Source organism: Pieris brassicae, chromosome 3 (genome assembly GCF_905147105.1).
Source record: "Pieris brassicae chromosome 3, ilPieBrab1.1, whole genome shotgun sequence".
Taxonomy (NCBI): domain Eukaryota; kingdom Metazoa; phylum Arthropoda; class Insecta; order Lepidoptera; family Pieridae; genus Pieris; species Pieris brassicae.
In genome coordinates, this window is record NC_059667.1 from 1,987,636 (window position 1) to 2,008,167 (window position 20,532).

The 20,532-nt window shown below is 35.3% G+C and overlaps 2 protein-coding genes across 3 annotated transcripts in view; one reads left to right on the forward strand and one right to left on the reverse strand.

Annotated features, from left to right (window-relative positions):
* The first annotated feature begins 3,298 nt into the window (after positions 1 to 3,298).
* Positions 3,299 to 4,209, forward strand: LOC123707154 (larval/pupal rigid cuticle protein 66-like). Its single transcript, XM_045656985.1, has 2 exons — positions 3,299 to 3,383; positions 3,595 to 4,209. Exons 1-2 carry the CDS (start codon positions 3,372 to 3,374, stop codon positions 4,141 to 4,143), a joined length of 561 nt encoding a protein of 186 aa, XP_045512941.1. The 5' UTR covers positions 3,299 to 3,371; the 3' UTR covers positions 4,144 to 4,209.
* Positions 4,210 to 15,248: 11,039 nt separating this feature from the next.
* LOC123707334 (zinc finger protein chinmo) overlaps positions 15,249 to 20,532 on the reverse strand; it is a 48,221-nt gene continuing 42,937 nt past the window's right edge. For both annotated transcript variants that reach the window (XM_045657319.1, XM_045657318.1), the window contains exon 7: positions 15,249 to 20,191. In XM_045657319.1, the coding sequence (XP_045513275.1) occupies positions 19,977 to 20,191 (215 nt within the window). In that variant the 3' untranslated portion in view covers positions 15,249 to 19,976. The remainder of the gene's footprint in view (positions 20,192 to 20,532) is intronic.

Here is a 20,532-nt window from a genome sequence, read left to right on the forward strand (position 1 = left end):
CCATCCATTTTAGCTTACGTTTACCGTATAACTAACACACACACACACATAGGATTTTGCAAGGGATTTTTTATACACGTTATTGAAGTACATGATATCTAGCACCGAATAGTAAAGGAAATAATAAAAACTAAACCGCCTTCAATTACATATTGAAACTTTCCCTCCAGGAATTCGTTGATAAACTATTGAGCCGTCTTTGATGATGAGGATAGTATGTCTATCAGAATGTTTATATGTATTAAAGGAGATACTTCATAAACACCTTTTGTGGTAGTTTTGAGAGGATACTTAGAATATTAGGTACTTCGAATGAAATCGGCGTTTTGTATAGAAGGAAAAATAAGTACATTCTTTTTAAATAATATACATTGAATTAATCAAAGTATGTACCATTGATTTGCACTTTTGCAGTCATATAAGTAGTTCATTGATCCTTTTAATAAATCTTTGAAGGCGGTTTCGAGTTCCCAATCTGCGTTGAATGTAGCAATTAAAATAACTTCGTTCATATAGGTAAGGTTCATATAGGCTAAGTACACTTATGAATGTCAGTTTTTTTTTTAATTAATTGTAACTTTACTTTTAAGAACTGGCAAAACCTCTCCGCCACTCTTTTTAATTGCTAAGTTTTGAGGCATACAAATTGTTCAAACTGGAGCCAATCGATCCCAAGGATTAGGATCATTTACATAATCGTCAAATTTATAAAAAGCTTTATTGATTAATTTAATTTAAACGATGGCTTTGAATTTATTAAGTGATAATTCCCTATATTCGCTTGGGAGTTTGTTGTAAAAACAAATACAATTTCCATATAAGGAGTGGTTTATCCTCTGGAGCCTGGTTCAACACTCAAATTAGTTCTGTTTCGAGTATTATTCTGTTGAAAATTTTGTTGAAAAAATGTTTGTTTTAAAATCGTTAATAATAATCGTATATATAACTTTTTGTACATAGAACAAGGCTTCAAGAATATATTGACTGGATAATGTCATATTATTTAATTCCTTAAACTTATTCGACACCCGACACCCTTAGGGAAACACCACAAATACCCCAAACAGCCCGCATCTACAAAATAAAACCAACCAAGTTATCATGTGCAAAACTAAGTATCTAATTTAAAACATTTTCAGAAGCATGCCAGAACTGTTGATACAGAGAAAAAAAAGACAAAAAAAAGATTATTTAGGTTAGAAGATATTTTTTGAGGTTATATACTTTAGCTATTAAATTATTTTTCAGTATAGATTATACTAAACCCTCATTGATAAAATACTGTAATTCATATAGACTTGTTTTAACCTTATCATTCGTGTGAAATGAAAGTTGCTATGACAAAACATTCTATAACTGTTAAAAGTTTTTTGTAATAAAACTTATCTAGACTTGCACCTGGATTTCAGTTTTGTTGGCTTTCAGGTAGTGGTACAATAATTAAGGCTTGGCCTGGAAGGTATAAAAATAGCAAGATACTGGACGTCGTCGTTAAGTAACATTACTTCCTGCTGAACTGAAAATTAAATGTGATGAATAAGATCAATCTAAACTAAGTTAACTAAACCTTGCATCGCTCGAAGGTATGACTCCACGTGATTTCTCGTACTTATATGTTATATGATAAATCCACTGTTGATCTGTCACTAATTGCAAAGTAAAAAAATATGTGAAATTTAAAAATTTCTATATATATATTTTTTTAATCTGGTATAAACTAATAATAACAATAATGTCGTTTATTATTATTGTATAATTTATTTTCACATTTATCATTGTAATATTTCACACTAAATGTTGTGCAAACTAGTCATTGATACACTTGCACGTATTGTGTTTTTGTGTGTTCTCTGTAAGTGTGTGTGTGTTATGTCAGTTTGTCTTTTTTAAATAATAGATAAAATTAACTGAAATACATCTAAAAATATAGTAAAGTAGAAATGTGTCTACGCAAAGCTTTTAACAAGCTTAACTGAAAGTGAATTCCTGAAAGTTTTTAGTGGAGTAAAATTAGTTTGAATTTCAAAATGTTGCTAAACTATTTGATAACTGGGCGATTTAATGGCAAACGCGCCTATGGGACGCTCAAAAAGGACAGTCATCGCAGCCCATGGACAATCCTTTTCAGTGGGTGCACTGTCGGCCTTTGAGGGAGGACTACACTCTAACTTTGTGTAGTTGGAGGTCGTATCTCTCAGGGCATAACTCCCGCTGGAAGTCATGTCCACAGGTCTCTTGTTCGCAAAAGAAAGTGCCTTGTGAACCAGACTGTGAAAGACTTCCAGCTATCAAGGTAATGTTGATGAAATTTTGAAGTGATACGTCTCGTACGGTGTTGAAACGAAGCAGGAGTATCAACCCAAATAATTATTTAGGACACTCACCATGGTACACTTGTAGAAAACGCAAAGAGTCGCTATGCCTCAGCGTAGTGATATAAAATCAAACCGATCAGTAATACATTGGAGATTGACAATTCGACAAGAGCTTCGCTGAATTTGGTCAACAGGAAGAAGCTGGTATTAGGCTGAAAATGTATCTTGAATTTCAGCAAATAGAACTATTATATCAGAAAATACATATTAGGGTAATTTCGATTTACATGATATCGTATTTACTTTGGAGAGTTATATTTAGAATATTCGTATTAATATCTGCAGCTGTTTCATTATCGGGCATTGAGGTAGAATACGAAATTAATTTCATATCACCTTGAGGTCCGTCGTTCTACAACTATGGGTCATTTAAGGCAGTTTTTTGACGTACACCATCGCCCTGTAGATCCAGCTACCTACTGACGTATTTTCGAACCAATTCTATTTACCGTCTTTCAAAGGTGCGTACCAATTCTTAAAGTGCCTCTGGTATGGAGCCTTCTACCCATTTGTTCTATAATTGTACTAAATATTTCATGACATAAAATGACTGGGAAGGCTCCATACAGATCTAATTACAACCTGGCAAAATGTATGAAGCGTGTTTGCAACTTAAGTGAATTAAAAACGTTAAATCAACCACGCTTAATTCCTAACTTAGTCGTGGATTGAAAATTTACTCATATTATAATACAATCCTGATTTTTAATTAAATTCTAATGTTAACATTTTTTATGACGGCGATAGCATGTGCCAATTTCAAGGTTACAGAGCAATGTGCTAGCTTTGATCTAATAAATGTAATTATTTAATATTTATGATAATGGTTTATTTATGGGTACTTTATTTTACAAATTGTCGTCCTTGTATTTCCGGATTTTAATGGAGATTTTTTTAAAGATCAACCACGTATGACGACATATCCTAGACTTGTATATAAGCTTCTGAATTCATCAAATCAGCATCAGTCAAACAGACAAAATCACCCAAAGCACAATGGCAGCTAAGGTAAGAAATATTATTTTGTTTGTTTTATTACATAATTTGTTATGTATAAAATATCAGCAATTACTTTTACTTTTCATCAATACATCTTTTCTTAAAATAGTTTAAAAAAATATTGTGAATATTTTTAGATCCTTAATTCAATGACGGCAAAACTACAACTGTTTTGTATGAATTTTACTTACACCGGCTGACAAAATATCTACTCTTACAGTTCATCGTATTCCTCTTCGCCGTCGCCGTGGCTCAAGCCGCAGTCGTGGTCGACAACGAAGCCACCAGCTTCGAATACGGAGTCGCTGACCCCAGCACTGGTGACTACAAGAGCCAAAGCGAATCCCGGGTTGGAGGCGTAGTCCGCGGCCAATACTCTCTGATCGAACCTGATGGCTCCAAGCGCACCGTTGACTACACCGCTGACGATGTAAACGGATTCAACGCCGTTGTACGCAAGGACCCAGTCGCCACCTCCGTCGTCGCCCCCGTTGTTGCTGCCCGCTCTGTTGTTGCCCCCGTCGTCCCCAAACTGGTTGCTCCAGTGACCTACGCACGCTCATACAGCCCAGCTGTCGTCTCCTCAGTGGTTGCCGGTACCGTTGCCCCAGTCTACGCCAACGCTCCAGTCTACTCCAACGCTCCAGTGTACGCTTCAGCTCCCCTTGTACGTAACTACGCTGCCCCCACCGTCTACGGCAACACCGTAGTGTCCCAGGCTTACCCCTACTACAACGCCTACAACACAGCCCCAGTCAACTACTACTAAGTCACCTGTACAGTCGTTATGTAAATATTGTTATTTCGATGCTTTAAATACAGTTGAATTTCACTATTTTCTTGTATTATTTAATACCTTTTGTTTTTTTTAATACGCTATATATATGCACTAGCAGACCATCGGCAAGCGAAAAATAATTCGTACGGCTCAGACTGGGAATCTAAACCAAATTGTTTCGTTATACACCAAGAGCTCTAGCTGTTATCCGAGACTGGTACCCGAGCTGTTCAGTTGCAGTATAGATAAATAACCTAGATACCGACTGCAGCGCCAGGGCGCTCATCATATATATAAATATATAAGATGAGTGCAGTGACATACACGTTCAGTAGAAATATATATGTAATGTTTTATTAATTTGTACCTTGAACTTCTGGGAAGGTTTAAAGTAATCATTCGCCTCTTTCATACACAACGAACAAAAAGAGACGATATAGTACGACAACTTTTTATGAAGAAAGGTATTTAAATGTTTAGTACGACTAAACTATATCTACTACTAAGGCTTAAATATAAGAGTCTTACCTCCAACTTTGATTTGTGCCCTTTTTGAGAAGAGAATCTTGGGCCGCGGGGTTCAAGCGCACAGGCGCTAATTAAGCTTTTAAGCTGGCGCCTGGTAGATGGTACCGGTGACCGCAGAGCTGGTGCTTTCCTCGCTCAGTAAGTATCGCAATACAACGAGGAAATGCTGGGTTAAAAGTAAAGTTTAAATTTTCTTTTTATTAATTTTTAATTGTTACTAAGGTTAAGAATATAGTTTATACTGTATATGTAATTGTTTTGCATAGGATTTAATAAATGATATAGCTAGATAACTCGTAAGTAAACACGTTCAATGGTGAACATATTTATGTGAAAATTGTAATAATTTAACTAAGATATTCTTTTAGATAATACTCGGAATTTTTTATGTTTTAACTTTTAACTATTTAAGATTATTAGAGATTCAAGAGCCATTAAGCCCGGCTACGTTCAAAATATAAGTAACTTTCTTAATTTACATACTTTGAAACTAAAAAAAATTTAATAGCTTAAATAGTTGTAACCTCCTTAGAAGATAGTGCCTCACGCCTCACGCCGTAAAAGGTGATCTACAAAAAACACATAAAACTCCACTTAACAACAAATGTGAAAAATTTTACGTACCATATGTCCTAGAGTGCGCTTTGTTTGAAACTCTAAGAAGGCTTTTATCCTTAAAGTGCATGAAAAGATATCAGCGAAACTGACTTATAAATATATGCTCCTATAGGCACGGCCTTAGTTTTTCATACAAAAAGGTTTCGATACTAAAATAATACAAAAGTATATAAAGAAAAATTAGGGTTGATGGTAGAATGTTATATGTATTTTAATACCAAAACACAAAAAATTAAAGTGTGACAACCTTATCGCTTGGTACCAGAGAGAACAAAAAGTATTATAAAAATCGGTAAAAAAGCTCTGGAATTTGGTTAATATATACGCGAATTTATATAAATAGAAATTTAAACAACACAACGACTTTAAACGTCTTTATTCAAATGTTAAAAATTCATAATCATTTATGAACGTCAAAAACAGAAATGTATACAAAATACTTCTAATTTTACATTTACTAGTTCTCGAATCAAGAGCGTAGAACGGAAGAGAAGAACTGGCAATAAAGTCTCCGCCACTCTTTTTAATTGACAAGTTTTAGTTTTACACAGCGTTTGTAAGGAGCTGCAACCATTACTTACAATATTTATTTATCTACTTCTTAACAATTATTCTTATTTTTATTTTTTTAATTTACATTTATTTTTCTTCGTTGCTTACACTGCTAACTTTTACTATTATTATTATTTGTTTCTACTGAGTATTAGATTCTTATTTGTTTTTTGCGACTGAGACGCAAACTAGCTGCTGTGGTCTTTGGCAGAATGACCAGCGCTCTGGAACAACTCTACTCCTCAGCATAATGCTGAGCCAGGGCCAATTACAACCACAGCACACACGCATTACACAATTTTTCTTTAAACAAATTGTTATCTCTCTATTATTATTCTTTTTCATTTTTTTTTGATTGTTGTTATTTTTTGTGTTTCTATGTGTGTGTTTTGTTAGTAATAAATGTTATGTCTATGTCTATAACATACAATTTGCGCTTTACTACTTGCAACTGTGCAAGCGATGGCCCGAAGTGAAATACCGTCTGGCCTTGCTGAGCACACCAAGCTTTTTGGAGGCTAATTTAGCCTTTCCCTCCAAATAACCGCGAAACTGAACGTCTTTCGTTATGTCAACGAAGTATTCCGATGCTGGCTGTGGCTTTAAAAAGAGCATCTTCGAAAAGAGGAGTAGCGACAAATGGTGTTTTTTGTGCGGAAAACGCGCAGGATTGTGTCTTCTTAGGGTTAAATTGGACTAGGTTTAGTCTACCCCAGTCCGAGACTCCACGTAGTAGAGTTTCGACTTCAGACACAAGTTTGTACTGGTACTCATCCACAACTGCTCGACAAATACCTACCCGTGCAAGGTAAAGTGTATCCCCCGAGTGGTTTTAGAAACTTTTATTCTTATTCTATTTTGCTTTGTTCTATTCCTATGTAATTGCTATTGATGTATTTACATTGTATATTTGCGGACGCGGACTACAAAGAGTCCGCTCGAGAGTTGTGTGCTGCGGGCTACCCGACTGTGAGGAAGTGTTCATAGATCTAGTTAGAGATTTGACTTCTTAAGTTCTCATTTCTTTTTTACACGTGTTATCCTACCATATTTTCATAAATAAGTGTTTAGTTGTCCTCATTGAGACAACTGGATGTGTGATATTTGCGATCATGAATAAAACAAAATGAAAGTACATTATTAAAAAACGTTTACTAAAAAGGCAGTACTACAGTTCTTTATTACGATCTTGGCTCGAGAAAGTCAAAGGATCGATGCCTTTGAGATGTGGTGCTGGCGGCGAATCCTCAGAATACCTTGGACTGCAAAGCGTACCAATTCATCGATCCTAACCCAAGTCCGCATACGGATTCGCCTGTCTACCATATGCGTACAGCGAATCGTATCTTATTTCGGCCATGCAATGCGCAGAGGCGATGAGAATTTGGAGAAACTGATCGTGGTTGGTAACACAGAAGGCCGTTCCAGCCAGATGGATCGATTAAGTGAAAGACTCATCGTCATCAAAACTGTACACTGTCATAAGAGAGGCGCTGGACAGAAACCGATGGAAGCAGATAGACCGCTCTAGATGCTTCTTTGCTGACCACGACGCTCAAACATGAGCTGCCGATTAAAGAGAGAGAGATACTAATATAAGTTAACACACAACCCCTTTTTTATAATACTTATGTATATGTATAAGTAAATACCATTTGTAACTAAGTTGAAGCACTACTTATTTCTGTTAACAACGTTTTGTACTATATTTACTGAAAATATATTAAAACAAATGAAGCGAGCAATGTAGCCTAATATTAATTTAGTTGCATTTACGTATATTTCGTTAATAATTAGAACAGTAAACAAAGTGTAAACAATCATCGTACACTTGTAGCCATATGAGGCCTTTAGTTTTGCCTTTTAGTTTAAATTTTTTGATTTAACATTGTCCTTACTGATAACATCCAAAAAGGTCAACTACAATTGTATTGAAGTGTCATATAGATTTATGAACCCTTAGATAAGCCAAGTTAGTGTTTGTTAGCGTCGCAACCCCACTAGCTTATTTTATGTTAGTTATAAACGTGTTTCAAACGATTCAAGTCAATTGTTACCCCGTTTCAAACTCTTAACTAGCGTAGGGAGGCTTTTTTCATATTTCATTGTACCCGCATGTCCTTATATGTGACATACAGATAAGCAAATGTTCAACCCACATTCCATTTTTATCTAAGCTTAAATGCTCTAGAGCAGTGTTGGCCTAGTGGATTTAGCGCGCGCCTCTCATCCCTGAGGTCGTAGGTTCGATCCCCAGCTGTGCACCAATGGATTTTCTTGCACTAACACTGCTCTCAAAAAAAAGATACTCACACATATTTAAAGGACCAAGGGGAAGAAGAAGAAAACGCCCCAAAAAAAGTATAGAATAAATAGAAGCGGTAGCAGGAAGTGAATGGAGAAAGAAAGACATAGACAGAGTCAGTGGGAAAAGGCTGGATGCGGCCTTTACCCGTGAAGGGGTTCCTAACGTCTGTACTGAAGGTAGCTAGGAAATTGGATATATAAAAATAATGTAATGTATAAAATGTAAAAAACTAAGCTATATATTATTTTTATAATATTTCGAAACTAATCGGGCTATTGATATATCTATAATAATAATAATTAGTCCAAAGTTACCCATACTGCTAATAAATAAACAAATTATCAAACGAAAGATACATTAAAGTTCATTAAACTATATAATATGAAATGTTTGCAAGTTATCGTACATATCTGTATGTGGGTGCCTTGTCTAAGTTATATAAAGAGCAAATTACCTAAGATTACATCTCCAAAAAAAAAATACTCGTTTTAAAGATCACAAGGAAGGTAAAACAACCAAAAAGTATTCAAGGTTATGTTGACATTTATTGCGCTCATTACGTTAAACCTTTGATTTAATGGTCTTTATTTTAATAAATTTTTTTATAAATCGAGCAAGATAATTGTTAAGTTTTTTATCTGTTTTAAAAATCTCTGTTTTTAATTTAAAAAGTAAATTTAATTGACAAATAAATCTAGACAGCAAAATTCCTTAAACTAACACGAAGCGTTAACGTCTTCGACCGTAGCAATTATTTATATACGTAGTAATCGACATTTAAATGCTGTCAGTGTAAAGTTATTTATTTACAGTTTTAGTAATAAACATAACTGTTTACAATTGCACAGAGTTTGTTAACTGGCAGATTAAAATTCAAAATACATTTTGATCAATGATTATTTTTATATTAAACTTTTTAGATTTAGAGGGGAAATAGGCTATACCAGTATTGCACAGAATATGAAACAGAAGAAGCGACAGGGGTGACGTATTATAAGCAAATACAGATTATACATGGGCAACCAGGGCAAATACTGGCGAGGCAAGAGGCGAAGCTTTAATGACGTCATCGACCGTTGTCGATAACATGTGTGTAAATAGTAATCGACATTTAAGTGCTCCTATTTAAATTAGTACAACGTCTAGGGTCACAGTTAATTAATCTATATACATTAGTTTATTTATAGAGTTCGAGTCCCAGATAAACAGAAGCTGTTTTAGAAAATCTGTCAAAAACAAAATGTTTTCCTCATAACGGTTGCGGAGCTTTTTTAGGTACCAAAGTTTTTTGTTAACAGAAATCGATTGTTTTATAAGTAAGGATAATGAGGCAGCTGCAAAGATATTAATGAAGACAGATGTTTAATAATTTTATTCATGCCGAAAACGGTCAGTTTGCTGGGTAGGTTAATCACGGAAGGTTATTCATACGTACGGTACGTAGGTTCAATCAGGTTGTGTTTGTACCCCCAAGTTCACCAATCCTCATCTGGCCCAGCTACGTTCTATTATTATTGAATAATTTATGTAGCCGTAGTAAAACAAGAACACTGCTTGTCGCAACTAATAAACAATTCAGAAACCCAGACGTCATTTTGAAAATTATCGACAAAATAGTCACAAGACTGCTTAGACAAAATTAGAGTACAATAGAAAATAAATGACAATCGTAAATGTAAATTAAACTCAATAATTAGTAACTAAAACATAAATGGAAAAATAAAATTTCAATAAATATTGTTAATTAAAGAGTATAAATACTAAACAAACCACAGACTGTTATAAGTGTTTTGAAACCAAATTTCAAATAAATAGAAACTATTGTTTTATGTTAAGGGGGAAGATAGGCCAGGCCGAAAAACGTTATTAAAAAAAACTAAGACTAATATGTTTTTATTAATTATGGGTTATTGTTTGAGATAGAAATAGATATTTTGTATGGTATCAAAATCAATTTAATTCAAATTGTCTTACCTTAGCTGTCATTTTTTTATTTATCATACACTCTGAATCGAAAAATTGAGTTTTTATATCTCAAATATATTAAAAGTTAAAGGACAACAAATAACGACTTTTTTGAGGTATGCTGTTTGAATTTTATAAGGTATGCTGGTATTAAAACACGGAAGGCTGCATATCTCGGGTACGTTTTGCATCATCATCGATACGACTTGTTACTAATAATAATGGGCAAAATTCAAGGCAAGAAACGGGCTGATAGAATAAGACGTGGTTATGGAAGTTGTACTGACTGGCGTCACTTCCCTCGTGTAACTTTAGTAAAAAAGTGGCACCAGAACAAATCTTTAATAGATATCCTTTATAATATTAAAAGCCCAGCAAGAAAAGTTTTCTCTACCTTTTTTGTCAGATTTAAATGAATTTTATTATATGCTTTAAGTCGCTAAGCCAGTAAAATATGTAGTCCCTTGGGACGGGTTTTGCTCACACTCACTTACTCACCTCCGTCGAAGAAGCAAAAAAGCTGGCACGGCTGCAAAGCAGGTGGAAAATGATAATCGGCTGAAATATTAGGTCCTTCCATATGAAATTGGCGTTTTGTCGTACTGGCAACTTTGACCTCAAATATCTCCTCTTTGGTTAAGAATTTCAAATTCTAATTTGTACTGCTATTTACTCATGTATTTGCGCTTTGATGACCGTCATTCATTTGTTTTTTTCTTCTGTTTTTTTTCTGTTTGCGTCACTCATTTTACAAAATGGAAAAGTTAAAGTATCGCATTATTTACGAGTACGAGTGCTGCGGAAACGACTCGAAGGGTGAATGATGTGTATGGCGGTCATGTTGCAAAAGAAAACACAGTTTGGTTTTGGTTCCAACGTTTTCGTTCTGGAAATTTCGAAATGCAGAACAAGCCCCGTGAACGGCCTGAGACCCAAGTTGATAATGAAGTATTGAAGGCTATTGTGGAAGCGGATCCATCGCAAACCACGTCCGAGTTAGCTGCAGGCTGTGGTGTTAGTGATAAAACTGTTTTAATTCACTTGAAGCAAATTGGGAAGATTAAAAAGCTTGAAAGGTGGGTACCTCACGAATTGACTGAAGCAAACCGGCAAACGCGCGTCGACTGCTGCGTTACATTACTGAACCGGCACAATAATGAAGGTATTTTAAACCGAATCATTACCTGTGATGAAAAATGGATTTTTTACGATAATCGGAAGCGCTCAGCGCAATGGTTGGATCCTGGCCAGCCAGCCAAATCCTGCCCCAAGCGACATACTTTGATAAATTAAATATATTATATTTAAAAATATTCGACTTTTTGTTCCTCCCATACAAAACGCCAATTTCATATGTAAGGACCTAATATAAGATTTGCATCATCTTCGATTTTGATCCCTTTGGAGTAGAGACTCTTGGGCCATAGGGTTCAAATGCACAGGCGCTTAAGATTTAAGTTTGTAGATAGTACAGGTGATTCCAGAGCTGGTGATCCTCGCTCAACGAATAAGTATAGCAATACAGCGAGGAAATGCAGCCAGCATTAAACGTACACTGTCACATAATCAAGAACAGGTTTTATTTAATAATTAAATAACGAATAGATGTTTATATATAAGATTTGTTTTAAGACGAGACTCACAATACGAAACTGCATTACCAGGTATCAATTTTATATATACGTTATATCAGTTCGAGACTAATCTTCTATTACTTAACCGAATTGGTTGGTGTTACATAGCTACCTCTTTCGTCCTGCACCTGTCTAATAACAAGGCCTGTAACTGCGTCGGTCCAGCGAGTCGGAGATCGACACAAGGCCTCGAAATGTCGCGAATGTTCCTAAGAATAATATCGCGAGAACTGAAGCTTCCCGCTAGGAGTCTATCGCGTTTATAAATATGACCTGAAGCACGGTGCTTATCATGGATATACAGGATATGTCCTAAACATCTAGCCCAGACCTCAAGCCATTACACTTCAAATTATAGTCAGTTTTAGAGAACCTGGCCTGCTCTAAACGACACTGGGACATTAAGTCTCTTAATGAATCATTGGAGCAAGTAGTGGCGAAATTTCCCTTGAAAGCAGTGCGTAAAACCATAGATTCGTGGCCAATCAGATAAAGGTCTGTATAAAAGCTACAGGAGGGTGGTTATTTTTAAAAAAATATGTATGTATAAATTTTAGTAATGTTATATTACTTCATCAAAAAAATTGTAACGGAAATTCCACTTGGCTGCTCGACTAGGTTTACTTTCTGTGAGATATTTACTTTCACACATCGGTTTTTTCTTGTATACTGATCACATGTCTACTAGGTTCTAAGAGTAAAAGAATTTAGAGATGAGTCTGCTCGAATTATTACCATGGAAACTGATACTATCTTAACGCCGTGTAAACCGAGTAGACCGCCTTGGAACCACAACGCACTGTGTTTTCTTTTGCGACACCGCCGCGATACACTTCATTAATCCTTAAATCAGTTTCCAGAGCACTGCGGCCACAGTGGAACTCGTAATGCGATACTTCATGTGTTCCGGGAAAATGTATTAAATCGTGGTTTTCGAAAAACAAATGCAAGAGTAAGCTGTAAAAATTGAATTTGGAATTCCTAACCAAAGAGGAGATATTCGAGGTCAAAGTGGCCAGTACGACAAAACGCCAATTTCATATGTAAGGACCTAATATTACTAGTAAAAGTACAGCTGAAGCAAAGGCATATGTATAAAACGTATTGAATGTTAAGGGAATTATATAGACTCCATAATTGATTGGAGTTTCGAGAATAAATGAGCTAAACTTAGAGCAAAACTACCTAACACTTTTAGTCAATGCGGAAGCGTAATAGTTGATACATTAAAACCGCCCCCAAACTTAACAGTTGTAATTGATTTATGAATAAGTCATAAGGCGGATCTATTTGAACCTCAATGTTACTGCGAAGGAATTATGTCTTTAATTTACTTCAATTATTGTATGAAAACTAAATAGGTAGGTGAGGTAATAAATAAAAATTATGTTTAAATATATTTTCGAAACATATTTTTGTTTTCTTAAATAATTACCAATTTAGTGTTTACGTGGGTAACACTGAAAATGTTTAGCACTGGCCAGTTAAAAACATTGCTTTTTTTATTTCAATTTTAGGACTCTTGGTAACCTAATGTAGTATATTGCATTCATTTGTCATTTGTTGTTGTGAAATCTAAAACTCTTGTTACACGTGAAAATGAATAATAAACTTGGTAATGACCTCCGCAACACCTTCTTCTTCTAGCACCACTGTTGCGACAGTGGAAGGATAGTTATTGCAGACTGGTATGGCAATCGCTGTTTGCCTGTTGTCTCGGAAAAAAAAATTCGAGGTATTCGCTGTACGAGTCATGAAGATGCGGTGAAAGCGTACGAAAATGACATAGAAGAGACCTCCTAAGGAAGAATTTCTTTTCTCAGTGGTTCCATAGAATGCGACGATCTGTGCAGAGGAACGGAGATTACTCCGAAAAACAATAAAAGTATTGGCAACTTTCCACATTAAGCCGTTTTTCATTTTCTAAAAATTTTCAGCGTTACCTAGGTATTATGTATTCTTGGCGTTGACATATCGAACGACGTTTAGTTTGGCGGTAATTTTGAGGGAAAGGCTAAATTAGCCTCCAAAAAGCTTGGTGTGCTTAGTAAGGCAAGACGGTACTTCACTTTGGGCCACCGTGCACCGCTTGCAACTGTATAAAGCGGAAATTCAGCCCCACGTGGAGTATTGTACTCACCTCTGGGTTCCCAGAACCAGCTTCTTCCACTTAATCGTATTCAAACGCAGTTCGAATCGTCGACGACCAATACCTCTCCGAGCGGCTTGATCCTTTGGCGTTGGGTAGAGGTGAGGGGTCCCTCTGCATCTTCTACCGAATTTACCATGGAGAGTGTTCAGAGGAGTTGTTTATACCTGCAGCTAAGTTTCATCATCGAACATCGAGGCAGAATACAAAATTCCACCCCTATCGCCTCGACGTCCTCCAGTCCGCGTTTTTTAAGGCAGTTTTTGCCACGCACCACCACTATGTGGAACCAGCTGCACACTGAAGTATTTCCGAAGCAATTCGACTTAGACTCCGGAAACGAACGATCTCGGCACAATCATGAGCCTCTTGCCCATTTGCCTACTGTTCTATAAAAAAATTTGTATCGGTCTTTTATAAGGGACATAATGTACATGTTTTCAGAAAATATGTTTTTAACGCTTTTGTTTTACAATGTTTTTGTTTTAAATATTATTGAATCAATATTATTTTAGAATAATAACATTCTATATTGTTTGTTGTGCAAACAGTGGAATCTACTCACGGTAGGAGTCTTCCCTAAGAGATATTATTATAAGATACCTTCAACGATTCAACGTGAGTTAGAGTGTACTCCTCCATCGAAGGCCGGTAACGCATCCAATAAAAATGGGTGTTCATGGACTGCAATTGCTGCCCTTTTTGGGCGCCATTTGACATTATATAAAAAAGTAATCTTTAATATACCCTAATTTGTTTCTGAAGTAGTATAGAGTTATTATATATAGATGTGTATAAGTGTATAAGTGTGATATAGATATTTTCTATAGACGCGATATTATTGTTAGCTCTAGCATAGCATTCTAAATAATTGAAATAGTGTTATTTCAATATTTTCAGACGAATGTTTTGAATACAGAATTAAGCCGCAATTTTGTACCTTTGCGAAAAATTTTGTAGGCGCCAAAAAAAGCCGAATAAAAATCGTTTACAAAAAATAATGGCCTCAAGTAGTATAATTATTAATTGTAGGAAGCAGGAAAATAAAGGCTTGAACAGCAAGATAGGCTATTATAGAAAATGCTCTAGCGAAATAAACTTATCATACAGAGGGATATAAAAAATCATTTAGTGTATCTTAAGCAAGTTACTCCAATGTGTTTTATACAAAATATACGCCTAACAATAGACACTTAGCAAATTACAAGATTGTTTTTAATCGGGAACTCATAGGTTAGAAATAAAACAACAGGTTATATTTTAGCAACATTTTTATTAAGAATTCCACAATGGAACAAATTTCTTCCATATAATATCTATGCCTATTCAGATTGTAGGTACAAGTAGTGGATTATAACGGCATTGTTTTACATTAAGTGCATATTATGGACTATTAATATACCTGTATTTACGTCCGTAACGCATTATATACCGAATATACTGGATATACGTGCTGTGAGTTATTTTAATCGTGTTTTCATAGTCATTCATGACGCCTGCAAAAATTTTATAGCAAAGTGTATTAACACTTAATTGCTTAAAATTATGTAAAGGCGCATTTTTTTAACACGTATATCCACTGTAACATAAAGCTCAGTACGTTTTTACATTTTAATTCCAACACATATAATAGAAGAAAAAGTTGCTTTTTTAACAAAACACATGCCCCTTAAGGAAGCAAACAAATGTTAGCCTACTACATTGAACTAACGAAAATAATCGCAAAATGTTACCACACTAAAAAATTCGCTAGTACATTAAATTAACATCATTCAATTAATTCACTAAGCCGCGTGCCTTCAAACAGGAATAAATTCGTATTAGCCGAGAAATTTCAATTTCGTTGGCAAATTTTGAAGTACACGCAACCAGTGGGTTCGCTCGAAGGACCACTTTATTACGATTCTAAAAAAACCAATAGTACTATGAAATGTCAGATTATTCGAAATATTAACTGTCACTGTCAATATGAAGTCTACGTAATCTATTTAAAATCAGTGGCCCATTGATAAGCGAATACCCACTAAGCATGGTTATACCGTATGCCAATTTGTACATTATGTATAAGTTTATGTACATCAACCCGCTACACGCCTGCCTATCCTATATATATAGTACAAAAACGAAGTCCAACTAATAAATACCTATGTATAATCACATGTAAGTGCTATTCTTACGGTTAAGGGTTCATATAAAAGTCGCTTGAAAAAATCACAGACAATCACTTTTCTTTACACACGATACCGATTACTCCTTACCAAGCATTATGTTACATTACTTAGTTTTACAACCACGATGGTTTGCTTTTAACTACCCACTAAGCCAGTACTTTTGTATACCCTTGCTCCTCATCGAACCAAATGAAATCAGCGTATTGTCTTGATAACAGAATATCGTATACGAATAAATAATTTAGATTTTAACCATTCGTAACCAACAGTGCGGGCTGCCATACATTTAATTTGTACTCACCTCAGTAACTAGAAAATAATTACGAATACTCCATTTTTTGCAACATTATAAACATTTTAATCCGAAATTTGTACTGATATCAATTTTAAGACTTTATTTGTACTTTAGTTCTTGAATTATAACCGTGCTCGATTTTTTTTTTATTTTTTTTTTTTACCTTTCGTGGAGGTTTTTACACTACACCAAGAACATGTAATAAATAACACCAAAACTTCGTACTCGAAGTGATTAAATATAAGTGTTTTATATACAGCAATGACGAATTTTCAAATCAGATATTTGACGCAACTTTGTAAATAACAGAATTGGGTGAATTTTCACAAAAATTCGATGTTATTGACACACGATGGAAACGCTTGACAGATGACTTAACATGACATTGACACCAAATCTTAAATAACGTCAAATATGATCTAGTAAACATAGTGAAATCAAAGTACCCGACTGTCAATTCCTTATCAACCTAATTATAAACATGGACGGGTGAAAACTTGTAAGGAAAATAAAAATAAACAAAAAATAAAATAAATTTTGTTACAATTTTAATTCGCAGAAACCTAACAAACAATATTTTTCATTTCCTTAAAACATAGTAACATCTATGCAACACAAATAACTGGGGAAAAAAATTAATAAAAATTATGAAAAAAAAAAAATAGGGTTTATACTCCTTAGAGTGTAGGTACTATGATGGATCTCGGGGCCGATCTCTACATGCGCATGAGGTAGAACTTGAGATTATAATAACTAGCCTAAATAACATTTAACATTACAAGACCGTCAACTCAGCTTAAGTGAAACTTGAGCACACACCGAGTCGAGGGCACTGACTACCAATCAGAGATTCATTATGCGATCAAGACTGAAGCCGGTCTCAAGTCAGTCCCCTAACTAACACATGAAAAAACATTAATACTTTGATAAGCTTCAAGTGAATCCTGAGGTAGTGTATTTGTACTTTTTTAATTTTTTTTTTTCTTCCTTAACCTATATAATTTTCGTCATATAAAAATCTATTCAAAAGACTTACTTAATCCTCGAGGTAGATAAACTTATGTACTAAAACTGAATTGTGCCGTCACAGCGTTCACGTGTAACACCGTCACGGCACAGCCCATGTGACGGCAGAGGGTCACCATACCCGTAACAATCTTTGGCTTTACCATCACGAGACATCGCGACATATTTACACTTAACGTTAACTTAGACCTAATCCTTAGCGAACCCATTAAGAGAAAGTTTAAGCAAAATAAATGCAGCTTTGAGCCATTCACCTATTGCACAGAAAGAGGTAGTTTATTAAAATGCCCGTCCACCCACGCTGCACTTCTTTGGATAACTAGGGCTCGTCGTCATTGATGTATTTGCTCAAACTTCAAAATTATTCAATATTCAACAAAACCTCACCGAATTTTCTAGAATTACCCGCAACGAGATCGGCCCGAGGAGGGGGATACACCGACTTTATGTTATCACATCAAATACAACATTACATCTATCGTGGACAAAATGCCACATTCATTAGACATAACAATGAGAAAACTTAATGCAAACTAGTATACCGGTCACCGAAGTTACCACCGAAGAAAATTGACGAACGTACTCAAGCCGTTGAACATAACTGTGCATTAATGCAACTCTTTTTACATATCACAAAAAACATTAAATGTCAAAAGAAATCACATGAATTTTAAATTCATAAAAACAAACAGCGGTACTCCTAATAAAAACAAATTTTAAAAAGACACCTAACAATACTTAACGCAAAACATATTAAGAATGTACTTTCACTAAAATATAATGAACAAAGGTCAAATCGTCCCCACTCAACCCCAACTAGAAACACTTATGAATTTTACATTTTTCATACTAGTTCTAAGTTATGGCATATTTTACAACTCATCCACGAAATCTGTCCGTGACAGAGCGTCCGAGACGTTCGTCGGACGTACGTACGTACGTAACGTATGCGTGATGCCGCGTGTACGATACCGCGTCTACGCCCGAGAGGTCTGCAGGGCAGTCAAGTCCGTTACGACATGGCCTCATCTGGCCAAACTGTTTAGGCCAATCGAAATACGATCATCACGATCGTCCCAATCCCGACCGCAAATCTTAAATCATATGACAGTGAAACAATGATAAATTACTGGTAAAGATTATAAAATATCAATTAACATTATTGAAGTATAAAATCTTTAGAGACTTTGTAAAATAGCTTCTTTAGTTGTACAGGAAACAATAAAAACATTGTACAGGAATATTCGAAAATATTTTTCTCATATAAACGATTCTAAATAATTCCTGGTTCCCATACGCCAGAGGTGCGACGAGCCGTAGACAATTCAAAGCACGAAGTGTATAGAAACGCCTACGACCCGTAACAGATACAATATAGAAACCGGTCGAAACATACCGGCCGTGTAAATAGACGCTAATTTCAAGGAAATCGAGGTAAACGTTCTGATATAATCTACGTTAAACGGAAATTATAATAAAATCACTGAGCCTTGTGAGCGTTAAAAAATCTATTGTAACCTAAATAAATAGAATAAATATGAATGCAACTCATTCCTAAATATCAGGAATAGCACACAGTCGCCACATTCACACTTAAAAAATAAATATAAAAAATAAATAAATGTGATGAGGATATTTGGCACTGTCCCATAGATTGCTTCAAATGCGGATAGACCAATGTCTCATAAAAAAAAATAATTAAATCTCAACCGGTTGCACTCGAAATGACTAGCTATATTAAGTGGTCTCTAAATGCTAAAGAACGGAATGTTAAAATCGACACCATCGCGACAAAACATATAATATTTGGTCTCAATAGTAACAACCGTGCGCGCGGGGAATTAACGGTGAGCATTCACCTAACTACAGGGCAATGTCAAAATGTACAATAACTCAAAACCACGTGAAACTATATAAAAAGCCTGTTCTATTGTATCACAGATGCGTTAAAAACTTAACCCGGTTTTGCAGTCTATTGTAATGTCTCGAAGGTTCAGGCGATATACTTTCTCCTAATATTTACACACTAAGCCTTTGACCGTCTCGACTGAGGTAAAAATAAAGGTAACTCTGAAGGATACAGCGACATGAATTAAGTAACAATTAGAACGATTCCGAATCTTAAAAATCTAAGATCAAATTTTGAGGTAGACTGTTACATAAATATGCATAAACGAGGTATATTGTACTGGCGCGGCTCGGAATCGCTTGGAATCCGAGCCGGCCTGATTCCGTGAACCTGTCGACAGTGAATGAAACCCTATTGAATCTTTTGAAAATATTGCATTTTTTTGAGTTTTAATATTGTTTTAAAAAGTACCCACATTTTGTAAAAAGTTTTTTTTTTAAATACATTTAATAAACTATTGCGTCAATCTAAACTTTGAATAACATTTCTAGAATTAACAATTACAATAATAGAATAAGTAAAAAAAGGTACCCACATTTTGTAAAAAAAATATTCTCCGTGTTAAATGGCGTATAAAATATGCCTTATATAGAAAAAAATCTCAAAAGGGTCAGTTTAATTCACTGTCATACCAGGATCACCAAGAAGAGAAGAGGTAGTTTGTTTGATTTACTGGGTATGGTTGGGTAAAGGTCCTTGGTGCGGCGTGACTTGATGACGATGCTCGCGGGCAATGTGTCGCCGCACTGTGTTGTTACGCGTGAATGTTCGCGAGCAGTGCGGACATGGCACCCGGATGCCCTGATGCCGCTGCCGGATGTGAGCGCGCAGATTCGTCTCGTAGCCGTATAGCCGTTCGCAGTATGGACATTTCAGTTTCTTTCCTGGAATTTTTAATATACAATTTAGATTTCCTTTTAAAAACATTATAATTAATGTACGAAGCCCACATAATACCTTTTTAATTACACAATTATTACATGTATGCTATTTTTGCCCATGTTGTGATTAAAACTATAAAGAGCTAGAATTAAGACTAGGCCTTTTTAATTATGACTGTGCAACAATTTCCTTTTTGGACGGTAAAAACACTATATTACAGAAGGTTCATCAACAAATATCATAAAATAGATACATAATATTGTAAGTATGTATATAACTTCAGAGCAGTGTTGGCTTCAGCCTTGAGGTCGTACGTTCGATCCCTGGCATTGCACCAATGGAC